Raw genomic sequence first — 19800 nt, 5'->3', positions numbered from 1 at the left:
GTAGAGTATCAACATACCACAAACACACCATCCCCACTGTGAAGCCATGTGATGGCAGCATTACGGACAAGCCTTGGAAGGCTTGTCAAGTTAGAAGGTGAAATGAATGCAGCAACATAAAGGGAACTCCTGGATGACAATTTGTTTCCATCTGCAAGAGAACTATGTCTTCTGAAAACATTTATTTTCCAGATAGACGATGACCTGAAGCTGCAGCTACACAGAAGGCTGGAAGACAACAAGGCGGATGCTCTGGATGGCCCAGTCAAAGCCCAGATCTCAACTGGATACAGTTTGTGGCAGGACTTGAACAGGACTACTCACTGCCGATTCCTACACAACCTCACACAGCTTAAAAAGTTTTGAAAGGAAGAATGAAGAATTCATTACTTAACACTGAGCTGAGCAGATGTAAAGCCTGACTGGAACCTGTCCACACAGACTCTCTACTGTGTGAATATTTATGTAATCACCTATTTTATGTTAAATACGTTCATTCAGCTAGGGTTATCTTGAACAAATAAGATTGAACTTTGACATTAAAAGGCCATATTGTAGTTTTTAGTAAAGAGGGAGGGGCATCAAAAAAACACCTTTTGTTTATCATGGTTGTTATGTAAAAGCAATAAAAGAGTAAAATAAAATTCCAGGGGCTAGAGGTTGAATACTTTTTCTAAGCATTGTATAACAAAACTGGTATAAGAAAAATCAAGTGTCTGGTATTTTAAGACCTCTTTGTGTCATTATTGCTGAATATTTCTGGTATGTACTGATGCATCTCATAGAAGAGGTTATTTTTAACCAAAAATGTTTTCATCAAAATTGCATTGCTGTCAGCAGGGACTCGTGCTTTCCAGACACAGACAACGGCAAATACAGCAGGATGTTTATGGATTTTTTTCTTTTTGTTATTTCTGCATCACTGTTTTGCTTGTGTTTGTTTTTTTATGGCTGTGCTTTGAGAGGCCATGTTGGATTAGGTTTACTGCTGCATTTAATCTTTCATATGTTAGCCAGTTTGTTATAGTTAATCTTGTCTTCTGCTTCCCCTGCATATTCACACTTGTCAAGTACATCTATCTCTAGTTATACTTGAGCCAGTGGTTTCTGGATTCATAGTTTCTAATACATTTTATGTTTCTGGCATCATGATAAATATATTTTTTCTGCTCCTTGTCTCCAAGGCATAGGTCTTTTCACTGTCTGAAGATTAAGTACACACTCTGCCATTTACTCAGATTTGGGAGATTTTGAGAGAATATTTACATAGTTACTTTTTTGTTACACTTTTTGTTTGTTTTTATCTTGTTTGATTTGTAAAATAAATAGAATAAAACATCCACAGGGTGAATACTTTTAACATGCCCTTTACCTGTTTTTTTTTTTTCTTATAGAAAATTTGGTAACACTTTATTTGAAGTGGTGACAAGACTGACATGACACATTCATAAACATGACATGACACATTCATAAACATGACATGACACATTCATGAACATGACATGACACATTCATGAACATAAGGAATCTTCATAAATGTTTATGACTGTTGTCATAAAGTGGTATTCGGTAAATGATAACATTAATGCAAAGTTGACACTTTTACTCTTAATGAAACTTAGCATTTGTAGATTTATTATTTACCAAATAATGCAAAGTTGGCACTTTTAATGGACTTTTAGTGCACCTTTGCTTTAAAAGTGTGATTATGGGGTGCTGTGGTGGCATAGGGGTTAAGCACAGTCTAAATATGGAGGCCTTAGTCCTCGACTCAGGCGTCGCAGGTTCAATTCCCGTCCTGGTGACCTTTGCCGCATGTCTTCCCCCGTCTGTCATTACCCTCTTTTCTGTTAATTCACTATCAAATAAAAGCCACTAGAGCCAATAAAACCTTTTAAAAAAGTGTCATTATTTACCAAATGACACTTCATGACAACATTTATGGACAATCCTTTATGTTCATGACAGATGTTATGTCATGTTTATGTCAGCCTTATGCACATCCCTTCAAATAAAGTGTTACCAAAAATGTAACTTCTTGCGATTGTGCTCAAAGTTGAACATATTAAAGGCTTTGTTCATATTTTTACCAGGTGCCCCATTAACTTTAAAGTGTTGTAAGTGATGCTCTCTAACCAGTACGGCACCCTTTAGTTTAGCACTAAGACCAGATGTTCCCTCTAGTGCAGATGGAAAGCTTTTCAGTGTGAATATATCGGAATAATGTTTCCATATGTATCCTGTAATACACACAGTGATTGCTAGGTGTAAGAAAGTATATTTTCTAGACATTTAATCAAAGCAGGGCTCAAGTTGTTGGACAACAGTGTTTGAATGAGAAGAAATAAATACTGAACAGCAGCTGTTAACAGCTGCCGCTCTGCAGAGAAATCAGGCTGTGTTTGTCCTTCCAGATGTTAGCTGTGAATATGGAGGTTCAGTCATAAGTAAAAGATGGAATTTTTATTGTGTTGTTGAGGACCTTTGCAAATTTCACACATTTCTCTGTGGAAACAGATCTTTTAAAAATGCAAATAGTAAGACTTTTTTTGTTGTTGTTGTTAGACCATAGCTGCTGTAGCTCCTGCATAGAAAAACAGAATTATCTCAGACATGCCACCAGTTCCGTTTGCTCTGCACCTTAGCTGAGCTAGAAGGAGTTAGATCTCAAGACCTGTGATGAAAATGCAGCTAGAGAATGACAGCCAGAATCAGAACCGAGAACTGGAGTCTTTTCTTCTTTATTGTCACTACACTAACTGTATCATCCCAGCTACTAACTGTGCTTTTCTCATAAGAGAAACATCATTAATGTCATTCGATCTCACTTCATAAGATTTGATGGCTAGGGAGATTTTCTAAAACTGACTTGCAGATCTTTTTGTATTCTAACTACCTGAGAATAACAGCCACAGATAAAATAAGCCAGAAGGTTAAGATATTAAAAGACAATACATGGAGAGAGCCAGAGAGACAGAGGGAGAGTGAGAGAGAGACAGACAAACAGAAAGACAGTGAGAGAGATACAGACATAAAAGGTAGCAGAGGAGAATAAATTAGAGGTGAAAGCATTAAAGGAGTTTGGGAGTGAATGACGCAGCAGTGTGTCTTCTGCGAGTGACAGCAGGTGAGGGGAGCAGGTGTAAAATATTAAAGTAGTTCAGCAAAAAACCTCGGCAAATGGCCCTACCAATATGGGACATCCCGAGCTGGGACACACAGCCTCTTCAAACCACACACACCCCTACATACACACACATCCAACTACGCAGACACAGAGTGGCATCCTGCCATAGAGGTAGAGCAAAGCAGAAAGAACATTCATGTTTAATTAACAACCCTCCATTTCAGCATGTTAGTGTTCTTATGCTACATACTGTGACCCTCTCCCCCTCCCCCGGTACATCCCCCCACTCCTCCCCAACACACACACTAAGAACTGGGAAGTAAAGAGAAGAGAATAAGAGTGCTGGCGGAGGACGAGCAAGCGCATATGGGGATGGGGCAAAGCCAACAACATGTCTTAGTTCCCAGAGTGGTCTCTTGGCAATGTAAGAACAGAATTCCCAGCTAATCTAGTTCATCTCTCGGGTTTCTACGTGCTTAATTTTCTTGTCCATACCACATTCATTCCCTGAAGCGAATTAAGAGCACATCATCCAGTCCTTTGTATACAATTCTTCACTGTTATGCACTAAAATGCATAACGGTGTGATCTTTTACAGTGAAAACAAAGTTTCACTGGAAGAGAGTGAAAGGTAGACGCTGCAAGAAGTCAGATCAAAGAGTTAAAGCTCTCCTGCTGATGAATGTGTGGAAATGAAGACAGCAGTCCTGGTAAGCCTCCAGAGATGAGCTAAGACCACAGTCTGTTTCATGAAACATAATTCCTTGTATCTGCAAAGCATTGCCTTCCTTCAGATACGTTTCTGTTGTTTGTGTTCTTTAAAAATTATGTAGCTTTATGTTATTAAAGCTGAAGTTTAATCAGTAATACTTTTATAACAAATGTACGTCAGATCATGATTTCTTGGTTAATGACAAGTTGTCATAACGACGACATTTTGAATAATGTCAACTTTGTATTAAAAGTGTCATGATTTACCGAATGACACTTTATGACAACAGTCATAAATATTCATGAAGACTTACTCATGTTCATGACAGGTGTTATGTCATGTTTATGATGGAGTCATGACAGTCTTATTCACAACCCATCAAATAAAGTGTTACCAATTTGTTCAAATTCTGCATAAAAACACTAAGACTAAACTTTTTTTAAAAAGATTTTACTTATTTTATTAGAAATATTTTTAAAAATAAAGGCTCTCTTGAGTCAGGTTCTGTCTCCACAGTATTTATCAGTTTTCAGGGGGACCCAGCAGTGTCTGTTTCTGTTTATGTGATTCACAGTGATGGGTCTAAGGTTTGCTGAATAGCTGATAAAAATGACAACTGGAGAAAGCCTTTACTTGAAATATGTCATAATCATGACAGTTAAGTTTGCATTTTGGCAGCTTAACGCTGCTTTAACACCAAGTATTTCACACTTGTTCTGCTCGCCTCTGTGTGTTGTATGTCCATTATTTTAGAGCACTGAGCCGCTTGCTTGAATCTTAAACTGAATCGTAAATCTTCTTTCTGGGCAGCATCACTTTTCATTGCAGATATTGTGCTCCCTGTGAAGAAACCTGTCTAGAAAATTACTAAACACAGCTTAAATGCTAAATGTACCTTGGGAAGAGTATGGATTGATGCTGCTTAAGTATAAAAATGATTTGAAAGAATCTTAAATGAATGTGGCTGCGGAGAGTGCACTGGCTGCAGGCTCCTAACAATGCTTTGTTTTTTTGTTAGTCCACAATAACAAAAGCGAATTATTCAAGTTCTGTCTCCTGATACTACTGATGTTATCAGAGCAGGAATCAGGTATAACAGCAGCATTTATGCAGCCGAAACATAATATATTGAGGCATTTTGTCTTCAGAGCAGACTATGTTTGTTGGTGTAAGGCTGTTATGTTGTGTAAGTTTTCACAACACTAATGCCTAAATGTGTTTGATGCTGTGAAATTAGTAGGGAGCTAATAGAGCTGCTGAAAAGCGCTGAGACATTGTTCATTGTGGTTCTGTCGCCATCACAGTTTGAGTGTCAAACACGACACATGTGGCAACCTCACTGAAAATCCTCATGGCCTCTGTAACTGAGCTTGTGTTTGGCACAGAGACTGTGACACGTTATTACATCTGATGAGTCTATTCAATGTTTTAATCAGACAATCTGCAGAAGAATAAAGGGCACAGCTCTGAATAATGTTTCATTTCTTCAGCAATTTTTCAAGCAAACTTCCCCAACTGTTTCTGACTAAAGGTGTATTAAACTTAATTAAAAATTCACAATCAGAAATCAGACAAATTTTTCCATTTAGAAAGCTTTGTTACAGCTAAACCTGGCTGGGAGAGGAGATTCCAGGGTTTCTATACCAGAAGATAGTAAGCTGCTGGGATTCCATTTACTACTGTATGAGAACAGAAAAACAAACTACTGCTGTATTCAAAAAGGTAATAATGTATTTCTTAAAAAATAAAATAAAACTTACCATACGTCATAACCATGACACCACTGTGTATTTTCCACTTAAATCCAGTTAAAGACCAGATGGGCTTTGTCCACTCACACATTTTTCTCTTTAAGTGAATCTCCTATGCAACCAAGAGAAAAGCTTATAATGTCTATTCAATGATTTGCTGTCTCACTGTGATTCGTTACCTCTCTGGCAGTTGGCTGATTTTGCCCTTACTTTAAAAAAATGGTTTTATTTCCAGGTCAGGCCCACAGGAACAATTGTACAGGCTAGTTAGTTACCGAGCAACAAGCAGTGGCACCTCTCTACTGCAGGCTGCCCAAAAAAAGACCATACGCTTGTACTTTTGGCCACTGAGCAGTTCAATTAGAGCAGTAGGGGATTAAGTACCTTGTTTAATGGCATATTAACAGCACAGATTAAGGACAAGACAGACATATTTTATTTACTTTTTCTGTCATTGTTCTCAGTAGGAAGTTCAAGCCACTGACCTTCAAGCTGCCACTGCAGTTCCCAAACCTTCAAACTCACTCCCACCTCTCTCCCCCGCTTTCTGTTTTACTTATCTTTTCTCACACATACACACACATACACACGCATATATACACATATACTGTATATACACATATATATACACCAGTGCCCGATCCCCAGTCAGTTTCAACTTCAAAAGACTGCTGTATTGCAGCAGTTATTGGTTCCTGTGTTTTGTCTTTTGTGCCCTGAGAGATTTAAAAGCTAAACAACCAGTTGTGTTTTTATCAAAGCTTCTTCAGTTTGTCTGTCAGTCAGCAAGCTCTACAGTCAGTACCACGGGGAAAATTCAGATAAGAGAGATATGTGCACCCCTAACTTTGTGCTGAGTATCGACTAAAACAAAACAAAGCCCAAATAATAAAGTACATCTTTATTTGCTTTTATGAAAAAAAAAATCTATCTGGTGACCTGCTAAGCAATGACTTGATACAGCTATTTCCACCTCCTGCTTTGGTCTTGCATTGCTCAGCTTTAGTCCAGACATAAAAGGCTTTTTAACAACAACTCATGATTGTCTGCTAAAATAAATGTTATACACTTGAGAATGCTGTATGTTCTATAAAACATCTTCCCATGACTGTACAAAGACACTCCAGTGTGTGGATTTATTATCTACAGCATCCATTTACTAACATCACATCCATCTGGCTACTTATTCAACATAGGAACACTTGAAAAGAGTTAAGCAATAAAAGAGAGTGTCATATTTTCCTTTTTGATTGTGTTCAGGCTTGTACCTCATCATAGTCATATTTTTTTCTACATACATCCAGCTCCAGTTCTGACCAACAATGTTACTCTGATTGATACATGGGCGCCAGCACGGTCATTCACTGATGTCATCACAAAGAATACTTTACATAAGTGGCTTTAATGGCTAATACACTATATTAGCCAGTGTTCATGCATTTTTCTGAACATAACAGTTTTCGTTTTCTCCATGATGGTAAAACATAGATAAAACCTTATCTCAAGAAAAATGTGGGTTGGCCCTAAAAAGTCCCAACACAAGCCACATGTAGTATTTGTAAAGAACATTTTAATGCTGACATACCATCTGTAGTCAAACTTCTTGTCTCAATATTTTTATCAAAATGATAAAAATATTAGCTGTTGCTACAGCTAATTGTCTGTAAAAGATAACTTGTTTTTTCCTGATGACCTTTAATTCAAATCATTTCAAATTCAATTAAAAAGAACTTTATTTATCCCCAAGGGACAATTAAAGGAGGCACAGGGGGGTTACATAAAAAAGTACAAGAAAAAACAAGTAAATAGCAATCACAAATGACACCTGTAGTTACTTAATGGTCTGACTGTTGACTCCCTGCTCTACCCCTGTGTTTTGCCATAAAATGTGTTTTAGCTGTAGGTAGTTTGCTCCCTTATGCCAGGCCAAACTTTTGGAGATTAAGAGTTATTTTTCTCTCACCAGCTGGCTGAGATCTACCACATGTATAAAAATTGCTCATAGTCAGAAGCTGGTTTCAAATCAGCAGGTGTCAGTCAGTTATGGTAGATCTAAAATTTGGTTTGATGATCTAAATGTGAGAGAATACAAACTGATAGAAGTATCCATAGAGCACTGGTAAGTTAAAAGCACATCTTCTGAAACTGGGATAATTTTCCTTCAGTAGGTTAACCCTCCTCAAACCACATGTTAGGCTGGATTTTATTTCAATGTCATTTGTGAATGTTAGCTCCTCATTTTCAATAGTGGAACTATACAGCTTGAAAAAGCTTGTAATTTTGGAGAAAGCCTCATCAACATCAATATTTCCACTAAATCAGAGACAAAACATTATTAGCAACATAGAAAAAAAAACAGTAAGGAGGATCTTTAAAGCCCAAGTGCTCATATCCTTTATCTATGGTCCCAATATATTTCCAAACACTCACCTGACATATTCCATAAATAGGCCTTTATTTTACAACCCATTAACTTCCTAAAGCAAAGGAAAACTTATAAGTTCAGTGTTCATTTCCTGTTTTGGTGATCATGTCACTAAAATAGTTTTGGTTTGAAAAAAAAACATCACAATGCAAAACAAAAACCGTCTTTCATTTAATTTGATTTTCATTCAAGTATTGATGTATTGTTTGATGTGTTGGTGCTGTGTGGAAGATGGGAACTACAATTTCCCTGAGGGTAAATCCCAAAGGGATTAATAAAGTTTTGTATCTATCTATCTATCTATCTATCTATCTATCTATCTATCTATCTATCTATCTATCTATCTATCTATCTATCTATCTATCATACACAAATGACACATCACAGCTGTGTGTTATTCCAAATGCTAAACATTTTGAACACAAAAAAGGTTAAGGTATTTTTTTGTAGGTGACTCACCTTATCAGCCATTATCATAGAGGAGCCTCCATGAACACCCAAAACTGGAAGCTGTGTCTGAACAGACAGGAAGTCTAGGATCTGGGCGATGGCCTCCTGATCGGTGCCATCAGCAAACACAAGGCCATGGAGACCTTCCCGAGACAAAAGCCCACAAACCTGAGACAGAGTGAATAAACCCAAGTTTTAACGAAAGGAGTTTACACATATGCCAGGACAGCACAATATATCCATCCATCCATCCATCCATCCATCCATCTTCTCCTTATCCTGAGTTGGGCCACAGGGGTACCAGCCTAAGAACCGAGGCCCAGACTTCCCTTTCCCCAGCCACTTTTTCCAGCTCCTCCGGGGGAATATGGTCCCTCCAGCGTGTCCTGGGTCTTACCCGGGATCTCCTCCGGGACATGCCTGGAACACCTCAGAGGGAGGCGTCCAGGAATCATCCTAACCAGATGCCCGAGCCACTATAACTGGCTCCTCTCGACATGAAGGAGAAGCGGCACTACTCTGAGTCCCTCATGGATTTCCGAGCTTCTTATCCTATATCTAAGGGAGAGCCCAGACACTCTATGGGAAAAACACATTTCAGCCGCTTATATCTATCATCAAATTGTGGCCTAGGGTGTTCTGGTGCCAAGTGCACATATGGACACCCTTATGCCTGAACATGGTGTTGTCCATAACGAGGACAGAAGTCCAACAACAGACCATCACTCGAGTTCAGATCGTGTTCAGATCAGGGGAGCCTGATCTTAACCATGACCCTCCAGGGTTCACTGTCATTGCCCACGTGAGCGTTGAAGTCCCCCAACAGGACAATGGAGTCCCCAGGAGGGGCACTCTCCATTGAGCCCATTGAACTTTTGTTAGTTTTAAGTTTAAAAGAATATTTTGTTGCCTAAGGGCATCAGAAGGTTTGTTGGCATATGTGTAATTCCTTAAAATACCTAAGAATGTAAATCATTCTCACCTCTATGATTACAGACTTTGGGTCTGTCTGGTTGATCTTCAGGATGAACACAGAAGTTTCAAGTGGATCATCAGGGCGTTGAGGAGGCTGAAGGTTCTGGTCAGCTACTGGGCGTGTCTGGCCTAGAATCACACCCACCTTGAGTTTTGGAGGTTTTTGGGATGCAACAGGCATCATGACTGAGAAGAGTAGGACCAAGGTCCAGCCCACTACACCCATCATACCCTACAGAAGACAGAAAGGCAAATGGGAAGAATGAAATCAGTACTTTTGTCCTGAAAAAACAGTGGCGTTAAATGTAAATCCTGAATTGATATGACTTGTGTTGTTCAAAGCATTTGATAAACTCTGAAAAATATGGAAGCAAATATAAAAAACAGACTGAGAAATTAACAGGATTTACTTGAAAAAAAATCTATCTGAGCATTTTAATAATTTTTGAGCTAACAATGATCGTCTACATGCCATCTGAAGGGAAATCTCGTTATAGTGTCTGTCAAACAATGAGGTACAGCCAATATAAAAAAAACCTGTTTTATCATTCTTTAAAATGTTAAGTGCCACTACAACAAGAAACTGTTGCAAAGAATATTGCCTCAGTTTTTAACATTCCAGAGTGTTGCCTTTTAGAAAATAAGGTAATTGGTATGCGGAGGCTTGCTTGGTGTCAGAGCTGGAGAAAACTGGATAGGAGTTTATGTCCCACCAGTTCAGAAGAATTTCATTTTGTTTGGAAAGACAGTCTCACAACACTCATTAAGTTCTTTTGTAGTGCTAGGAAAGCATATTTGTTATTAGAAGAGAAAAAGAAAAACACAACGTTGCTTTTTCAGCGCTATTTTCAGGCCAATAAAGCAGTTAGGGTTTCACAAGCTCCTTCATAAAAAAGAAAATGTTTTCATTAGTGACAAAATTCCATACACAATTTATGTAATGCATAGCTATTTTCATACCTTTCCTTAAGAAGGCTGCAAAAAAAAAGTGGCAAGACCAATTAAGTTTGTGTCTTTGAACTAAAATAATGTGTGGAAGACGTAAGTATTTGGAAAAACTATTGCAAGCTTTGTTAACAGAAAACAAGGTTCCTTTATAGTTATTTTAAAGGGTACAACTGCAAAAGCTACATGAATAAAAAGAACATTGAACTAACATTGTTTATATTAATCTGCTAAGATTAATATTTCATGTGCAGCAACCTCACCTTTGTTTGTCCTAGAGTTCTGCAGAGATGTCCATTTGAGTCTTTGAGGTGTTCCGAAAGATATTTTCTGATTTTAATTTATATATTTTTATTTACAAACTATTTTCACCAAAAAAATATTTTTTTGTTCTGCCTGGTTTTATGTGTCAATTAATAGTACCAAAAAGACACCAACTTCCAGTATCAATAAGTTCAAGGTAACCAAGTCTAAATCTAAAAAAATTAAAGTTCAAATACAAACGAGTCATCAAAAATCTGCTGAGGTATTTGCAAACCTGTGATCTCATGTACGCACAAAAAGTGTTTTTACCTGCCGTGAAGCCATGCAAACTTTTTCAGTGGACAATAGTAAGTTAAGCACCAAAACTCACCTAAATACGCTAAAATCTGACTTCATGCAGTGTCTTTTAGCTCAAGGAGCATCAAACACATTGTGTTTGAAAAATGTAATGATTTATTTTTTAAACAAAACCAAGGAAACTGAACCACATTTATACCTATACATTCCATACACACACAAAATAAATAAATATAACAACACTAAAACTATGGGGAAATCACTATCAGATATAAATAGCAAGTTTCTTCTGCATTTACCACTTGTAGAAGTAAATACGCATTGGTCTGTGTGACAAAGTGTAGAAAATTAATCTAAATATTAAGAGACACTTTTTTTTCTCACAGAAAAGAAAACGGGGTCAGATCAGCAGGTCAGGTTTGATGATTCCTAAGATGGAAAAGGTGTAGACCATCACATGTGTCTCTAAATAGCTGAGGAAAGGTGTGTGTAATGTTGTCACCTTTGGTTCTGCTTTAGAATGTCGCCAATGGAAGGATTCAGAAACCATAATGATCTGCAGGGACGTGTTGGTGATGGTTTATTTTCCCCAGCCTTGAAGAAGGAGCCGTGCGTTAAGAATACCAGTACAGCTGGAGCTGCTGCCAGGTAAGACAATCATCCATCAATGTGTCTTTATAAATAGAAAGCATTTTAATTTAGTAAATGTGCAACTTAGATATGCAAAAGTTCCTAATAAATGCAGTGGCATGGTGGCCTTGTCCAACACATACTTCCTCTTTGTGAAATAACTCTGTTTGTCTTCAAATTCTAGCTGAAAGCTCTGCTGTTCAAAAAGTATTACCACTTGGATTAATCAACATTAGTTTTTGCTTTTGTCTTGTTATTTATTGCTATAAAGTTTAATATGTTTTTTTGTTGTTGTTGAGGTGACCTTGTGTGCCTTGAAAGGTGCCTTTTAAATAAAATATGTTAATATTATTATTATTAGAATTGTATTACTTCAAGCAGGGACAGTTGCCATGGTTATTTGGACATGTGGTGGGCGTCTTCTGGGTATTTATACCAATTCACATATGTATTTATGGGTGGGGACTGGGCGATCCATGTGGTACCAGCAGCTGTGCTCCATTTCACTGAATTTGGGATGTACAAATGAAAGTTGTACAGCCAAATGTGCGCGCATTGCTTCACACATCAGAATTGTTTTGTGCATTGCACTTTTCAAAATTTGTCCCTACAAAGTTGCTCATTCTTTTACACATGAGACCCCTGGTGAGCAACCACAAGAAATGTCTTACTGCTCCACTCGTAGTATGCTAAGCTTAAAAGAAAAGTAGAATGACAAAATTTTCATTTTGTAAAAGATTCCAATTCATCATGTAGTGTGCACTGCTTATGCAGAACTTTATAGGAATTGTGACTTTTAATAAAACCTCCAGTATCTCTTACAGCATAATTTATAGTAGTCATAGAAGAAATCTATGAGTTTTGAGGGCAAGTTTTGAAAGGCTTTGAACTGACTCCCCAAGTTTCTTAGATTGTCTTGAAGTTAACTTGATATATAAATTCAATTATGAGGTTAAGTGTCACGTACAAAAGCAAAGATTAACAATAAGATAAGTATAAGATGAAGCAGTAAGTATACTGCTCTATTTCTGCCTTTTACTTTTTAGATATTTCCTAAGTTAACATCAAAAAGACTGACCATTTTAAGATGAGGGTTAAACTTAACTTTCTCTGCTAAACCTCTTATAGGGCTTCATGTGATGCCCTGAATCGCTCTTCCAGTGTCTGCCTTTATTTGAACATAATCTGCGCCTGCAGGCAATGTGCACAGTAAAGTGCCAGCGATTAATGGATAAAATAACCCTGAAATAAATGTAATCTGATTTTACCTCATTCGTGGGGTGTAGAGGGGAAAGTTTCCACATTGCTGAAGGCACACAAGTGTCTGCATCAATCAATAACATTTACAGTAATGAAAAAAATGCGTGTCTTTCAATGGCATCTGCTAAACGGAGTACCAGTCTAACTCAGAGGAGACTGAGCTGGAGTTCCCAGTTTCAACACACTTTCTGTTACCTTTCTCTGTAATGAGAGCAGATCTGAAAAGCGGCAGATGAGTAGAGGAAATGCAGTGTGAAATGCCTGGGGCTGAATGGGAGCTAATGAAACCATGATGTGAATGCTACATTGCATCTCAGCCAATTTTTACACCACCACAGTCCAGCAGAGCTGAAAAAGCACCCCAGGAGGAAACATCCCATATTCAAAATTAAGTTACTTCTTCGAGATTTCTTCATCTTCCAGCTTCTTTCTTTTTATCCATGCATCCATACAGTACCTGCATATCTTTCTCTGGGAAATCTCCTGATGTGTGTGTATGAGTGTTGTTTTTTAATACTGTGTTTCCAGTTGGAGGAGTGTGTGTATGATCTATGTCATCTTACACCCTGTCTAATCAGGTCAATAAGGAAAGTCAGTGTGGTTCAGTGTGCTCTATCTGCCCTGGTGCCCACAGAGTAGCCTTTAGCTCCAGCAGCACTTAGCATACGCTGCTAGATCACACAGAGCTGCACTCCTGACTGAAAGAGTTAGTGTCAGTTTTTACTAAACAGGACAAGGCTACATGAACTTTTTTCAGGAGCCAGCCTCAGCACTAACACTGTCAGGAAGCAAAGTGTGCTGTGCCATGGTTTGTAAAAAGGTCAGGTATCAACAAGGGTTACAGCTAATGACAACCAAGCAATAAGTTGCTCAGACAATTATAATATTATCCCAATTAAAAATCTTTTTTAAGTCCTATTTTATGGGCTGTACATTCATGTAGAAAACAGTAAGCCTGAGTGTTGCCGACAAGAACTGACTCCCTCCACACAGAGGGTAAACCATAAAAGGTGACAGCTAAAAAAAATTTCTTCTCTGAGTTTTGCATCAAAGTATGTTAATGTCAAAGTGAATTTTTTATTTTTTATTTAATAATATCATGCAAATAAAAACATGCAACATAAGATAAATGATTGCATAAACATTCACCCTCTTTAAAGTGGCTGACCTAATTCAACAATGATCCAGCCAACTGGTGCTTGTAGTCTCACAATGAGTGGAATGGAGATCACCTGAGTGCAGTGAGTGTGTCTGAAGTGACACACCTGGGTCTGAAAGGTCCATTCACTGGGTTGTCAGTGTTTCTGGCTACAATTACAACATGAAGACTAAGCAATACCCCAAGCAAGTCAGAGAAAAGATTATTGAAACGTACAAGCAAGAGGATGAATACAAAAAAAAATCTCTCAGGCACTGAACATCCCCTGGGTTTCAGTTAAATTTACCATCTGGAAATGGAATAAATACATCACGTTTTTTTTGTTTGTTTTTTTTTGGCCTAGGTCAGGCCGTCCTCACAAACTGAGTGAGAACAGCCATGCAAAAAGGACACTAGTGAGAGAGCACTAGGTCACCATGACTACGCTGAAGAACTTACAAGTTCCAGCATCTGAGCTGAAAGATACTCAGCATATAACAACTTTTGTCCGGGTTCTTCACTAGTGAAGCTTTTTCTAAAAAGTGGCAATGAGAAAACTTCTGTTGAACAAAACTCAAGATGCCATGGTCAAAAGCAAGGAAGGTATTTGGTGTGATGAGATCAAAGTGGAGCTCTTTGGCAGAAAAAACTCTATGTTTGGCACACACCAAACACTGCACATTACCACAAACACACTATCCCCAATGTGAATTTTTATGGTGGCAGCATTTCACCTTTTTAGCCGCAGGCCCTACAAGGCTTGTAAAAGTAGAAAATAAAATCAATGCAGCAAAATAAAAGTAAAAATCATGTAGAACAACTTTTTTTGTTACATACAAGATGCCTAAACCTACACAGAAATAATTTAAAGACAAAAAAGATGGATGTTCTGGAGTGGTCCAGTCAAAGTCCAGACGTCTATCTAATCAAGAATTTGTGGCAGAACTTAAAAAGTGCTGTTCACAGCTAATGCCCATGAAACATGAGATAGCTTGAACAATTTTGAATGGAAGATTAGGGTTAAGGTTAGAGTTAGTGTTAGTGGAGTAAAATTGCAATGTCCAGATCTGCAAGTCTGATTGAGACCTGTCCAAACAGACTTCATCTCATTATTGTCATTATTTTGTAGAATTCTGTTTTCACTTTGAGATTAAAACATTTTTTTGTTTTTTCTTTTTTTAAAATTTTTTATGTCAAAAAAGTCAAATTTTGTTGATCATGATTTATTTGTAAAAGCAATTAAAGGGTTTAATTTCCAATAGTGTGAATACTTTTTATAGACACTATGTTACTGAGACATACACACCACACTCGTTTGAATTCACTTGAAACAAGCAAAGCATAATTCTTTTTCTCCTCTGAAGTTAAATCTAAATCTATGAAAACTGAAAATTGTGCCTCTGTCAAAGCAAGAGACAACAACCAAATGCTCAAGTGGGAGTCAGCACTAAGAGGCCCTCAAGCCGCTTTAATGACAATGATTAAACATTGTATTGTTAACACAACCCAGGGTGAGTTTCTTGAATTTAAGCACATCTTTTGCTTTAGCTATGTTGCCCCTAACTCTTATTAAATTAAATCACGTGGGTGTAATTGCTTTAATCCATCAGCCCACAATTTTATTCTTTCATTCATGGCCAACCAAGCAGCCTCAGTGTCGAAGATGCCAGCACAAATTATGATCGTACTATCACTATATATGGCTTCTTAAAGTCATACTCTAGTCCAGATATTTTTTTTTCACTCTTTGCACTATTGTTAACTTGTCTTGCTTTTCAATGACAATACCGAGCTTCAGGTAAATGATCAGATACTTGTGTATTGGATGGTGTGGCATACACATTTTGATCAACCACTTTGAGATAAATATATATAACACATATGTGCCCCTTCTATGCAAGTCATGCAACTTCAACTGAAATGTTGACGCCATATTAATGTTAGTTAGTCTCATGCTATGCAAGGCATAGCACTGGTTTACTCTCCTCTGTAAGATACTTAGAATCACAAGCTGCTTTGTGATTTATTATATAAGTATCTCACTTGGTCGCAGTTAGAAGGTATACAGTATAAAGAATCAGCAGTTTCAGAAACACTCAGACCAACCCATTCTGGCACCAAGACCCATGACGGGTTCAAAGTCACATTAATTCACTATCTTCCACATTCTGATGCTGGGTTAGAACCTCAGCAAGTCATAATCAACCTGTCTACACGTCTAAATGCTTTGAATTGTAGTCAGAGGCTTCTTCAGATTCACTCTAATACAGACTGATACAAGAGATTCTTCTGTCCAACAGCCGTCACTATGGACAACAACTCTGAAGAATTTGAATTATATGAGTTACAACATTTGATTTCCCTTTGGGATCAATAAAGTATTTTTGAATTTGAATTTAATTTGAATTGCTGTGATGTGATTGGCTGATTCACTTCAATGTTTCACTTGCTGACAGACATTCTTTGCCTTTCTGTTTTAGTTCACAGATGGTCTGTTTCAGGACCATCTCAACTCTGTTATATTTAGTGATTTGATCTATCATTATCTGCATAGCATCGTTTTAAGTACTTTTTTAGCCTCAGTCATGGTGGGGTAGCTGTAATGTTACAGACGTTTTCGAAAATGCATGCTTTTTTCATGAAAAAGGCATTGCATAAAGTCAAACAATACATTAACAACAAAGACATAAAGAACTCACCCATGGTGTTGAATAATGAAGCAGTAAATCATATCATCTTTGTTATTATTTCTACCCAAGCACAACCACTATTGCAGAAAACTTTAATTGCATCTTTCTCCCATCGTTTCTGCTGATAATGCTTTGAATACAGTTTTTAGTCATACAATGTTCATCAGTTTTTGTTTTATTTTCTTCACAGATTAGTTAGTTATTCAGCAAAAATCTCATTCCCAAACTCCAAGAGGAAGAATCCGATTTATTTATGTACATATTTTACTGGTAATCCGCATGAAATTTGTGTCTGACTTACAGAAGTAGCAGCTAATTATCAGAAACTGTGAAAGTGTTGTATGTACATTCTGAACAGAAGCAAGATCTGCAAAGACACAGCTCTGACCTCAAATGGGAAAGAGGTAAGACATCAAGATTAATGTCACATGAAGAAAACCTTAAGTAGTCAAACTAAACTGTGGCTTCTCTAATCGTTTACTGCGGTCTTGATTACACAGAGTGAGTATTGCTTTAGCTTCATCTTCTTTTAACATTCAGCATAAAACTCAATTAAAAAACAAACACTGAGTTTAAAGCCCCCATAAAGTGTATTCTGACTCAGTTTTCATGAATAATAACAAAAAGGAACATAATCTATCTAGATCACCTGTGTTTATAGAATAATTTACTTGATAATGGTGTGTAAGGGTATTCATAGCTCATTCATACTACAATTTTCTAACATTTTATAATTTTACACTTGTGGTAAACATCCAGTTATATATTGTACTGTAACATTGGTATTGTTACTTTTTTCCGCTATGACTGAAAACCAAATTTCCCAAACAGGAAAAGACATGGTCACTGACATCAAACACACAACACACAAGAAAAATGTAGCAAAATACACATTCTGATGTTACAACCACAAACGTCAGTGTACTTGTTGGGGATTTTATGTGATATGCCAGCACAAAGTAGTGCATAATAGTGAAGTGGAAGGAAAAGAATAGATGGCTTTCAAAATGTTTTGTAAGACAAACATTTCAAGTGTGGTATGCATTTTTATTCAGCCACCCTGGTTCAACTCTTTGTATTAACCATTTCTCTGCAGTTTCAGCTGAATGTCTCTACCAGCTATTGACACTGAAATGTTTGACCAGTCCTTTTCCTTTTCACAAAATAGTTTAACCTCAGTCAGATTGGATTGATAAAGTCTGTTAATAGTTAAATTAAAGTTTTGTCACAGATTCTTGATTGCACTTTGATCTTGACTTTGACTAGAAAATTCTAACACATAAGCACAATTTGGTTTGATTGGGGACCAAAACTAAAACATGTGCTCCATTTTCACCTGCTGTGGTTCACATTCACGTCGCACTGTGTCAAACAATCCAAACCCTTTGAAAAACCTGTTGACCCAAGAACTACTGATGGAAACAAAGCGAAGCCTCTTTAGAGGTCATGAGCCCAAGTTCCTTCTTCATTAAATGTAAACATAAATGGAGTGGTGTCAGATTTCAGCAGTTGTAGGATTTCTCTTTTGTCTTTGGTAAAAGACCATGAGTCATTTCTCCAGCTGGCATTAGACTCTCACGTTTATTTAGGTTGTATTTACCCACAATTCCACAATGTCCACTTCTAGCTTGGTCTGCGTTTCTCTTGGCATTAACGTATACATTTGAACAGTAGCAGAGTTCACTTGCTGAACTGAGACTTAGGTTTTTAGGCGGGCCAGAGTTTGCCGTTTTTGGTCCGAATCCGAATTCGATTATACATTCACACCTTCCCTAACAAAACCGGACTTTCTAGATAAATAAACAAGTTTAATTAAAGCAGACTAAACGGGGAATGCAAACATAGTTACATTTATTTTGTTCATAGCTTCCTAAAGGAAGTGAACTAAATATGAATGAAGCCACACCTTTAAGATCTTTATTTGTAAGTTAAAACAATAAAAATTTTGTTCCTTTTTCTCCCACTTTAGTGAGCTAGTTTGTGTTTATCACATTAAGTATCTGTACAGTGTGTTTTACTATACATACTCACACGCACACATAGGGATAACAATAAATGTGTGGGGGTTTGTAAGTTAAGATGTGAACAATATGGAAACCAGCAATGACAATAGTGATATTGTTATTGTGCTTGACAATAGCGATATGGTAAATGGGCTGAAGTTAGAAAGTGTTACTTCATTTACACTGACCACTTAAAGTGCTTAATATTAGAGCCATATTCACCCATTCACTCACAAATACACATTTATACACAAATGAGCAAATCAGCAGGCAAGTCAGGGGCACATTGACGTGACAGGAGGAAGCCGAAAACAAATCTACAACCTTCCGATTGCAAGACGACTTCATAATATAAATTATGTTCATTTGTCATGTGTTCAAACAGTGAGCTTACACAGAGAACAGTTCAGTGGGAAGAACAGTCAAGTGATTTGGCTGTTTGGAAAGAGCCACAGTGTTCTAAAGTTATGAAGAGGCTTGCCACCCACCTTTATTGTTTCTCAGCTTTATTTGGCTCCAATAGTGCTGTGAGAAGCTCACCATGCTCTGCACTTTCTCATCCAGTCTGTTATAAGCTGTGTGTCTACTGGGAAAAAGAACTGGAAATACTTGCAGATGGAGGCGCAACATCTTTGGCAGCATGTTTCAGAACATATACCTTGCTTTCTGGCTTTTTTTTTTTTTGTAAACTAAAAAATAATTTTACGTTTTCCATTTGTGTGTAGCTTGTTCAGGTACTTGCATTTTACTTTATAAACCCAAAACGGAACTGGTGATGTTCTACCGCAGCAGCAAGACAGAAACACTAGTGTGTGACAGATATGACCTGTGGTTGTTCGCAACGTCACCTTCTATTATGAAACATATAATCAAAAACATGAAGGTAATGCAGAAGACAGAGCTGAGGAACAGATTTAATAAGAGAACATTTTGCTAACAGTTGGGAGATTTATATTCTTTTTGGGTGCAGAAAATAAACAATTCTACACAAATGCTCCTGACTTGCTCCAAACTCCGTAGAGACAATGCATGAAAGATAGATAGTGTTAAAGCTGTGAAAATACACCACTTAGGTTGGATATGCTCACTTGTGTGTTTTATGGTTTTTGCTATACAGAGACCTTGGCGCAACA

At 37.4% G+C, this 19800-nt stretch overlaps 1 protein-coding gene across 1 annotated transcript in view; it reads right to left on the bottom strand.

Moving 5' to 3' along the window:
- grin2ab (glutamate receptor, ionotropic, N-methyl D-aspartate 2A, b) overlaps positions 1-19800 on the bottom strand; it is a 143096-nt gene that overhangs the window by 94090 nt on the left and 29206 nt on the right. The window contains exons 3-4 of the mRNA XM_028018112.1: positions 9448-9672; positions 8475-8633 (exon numbers count right to left, since the gene is read on the bottom strand). Of these exons, the coding sequence (XP_027873913.1) occupies positions 8475-8633; positions 9448-9672 (384 nt within the window). The remainder of the gene's footprint in view (positions 1-8474; positions 8634-9447; positions 9673-19800) is intronic.

Source organism: Xiphophorus couchianus, chromosome 5, assembly GCF_001444195.1.
Source record: "Xiphophorus couchianus chromosome 5, X_couchianus-1.0, whole genome shotgun sequence".
Lineage (NCBI taxonomy): Eukaryota > Metazoa > Chordata > Actinopteri > Cyprinodontiformes > Poeciliidae > Xiphophorus > Xiphophorus couchianus.
Note: the sequence above shows the minus strand (reverse complement) of the source record. Positions and strands in the feature narration are given on the sequence as shown.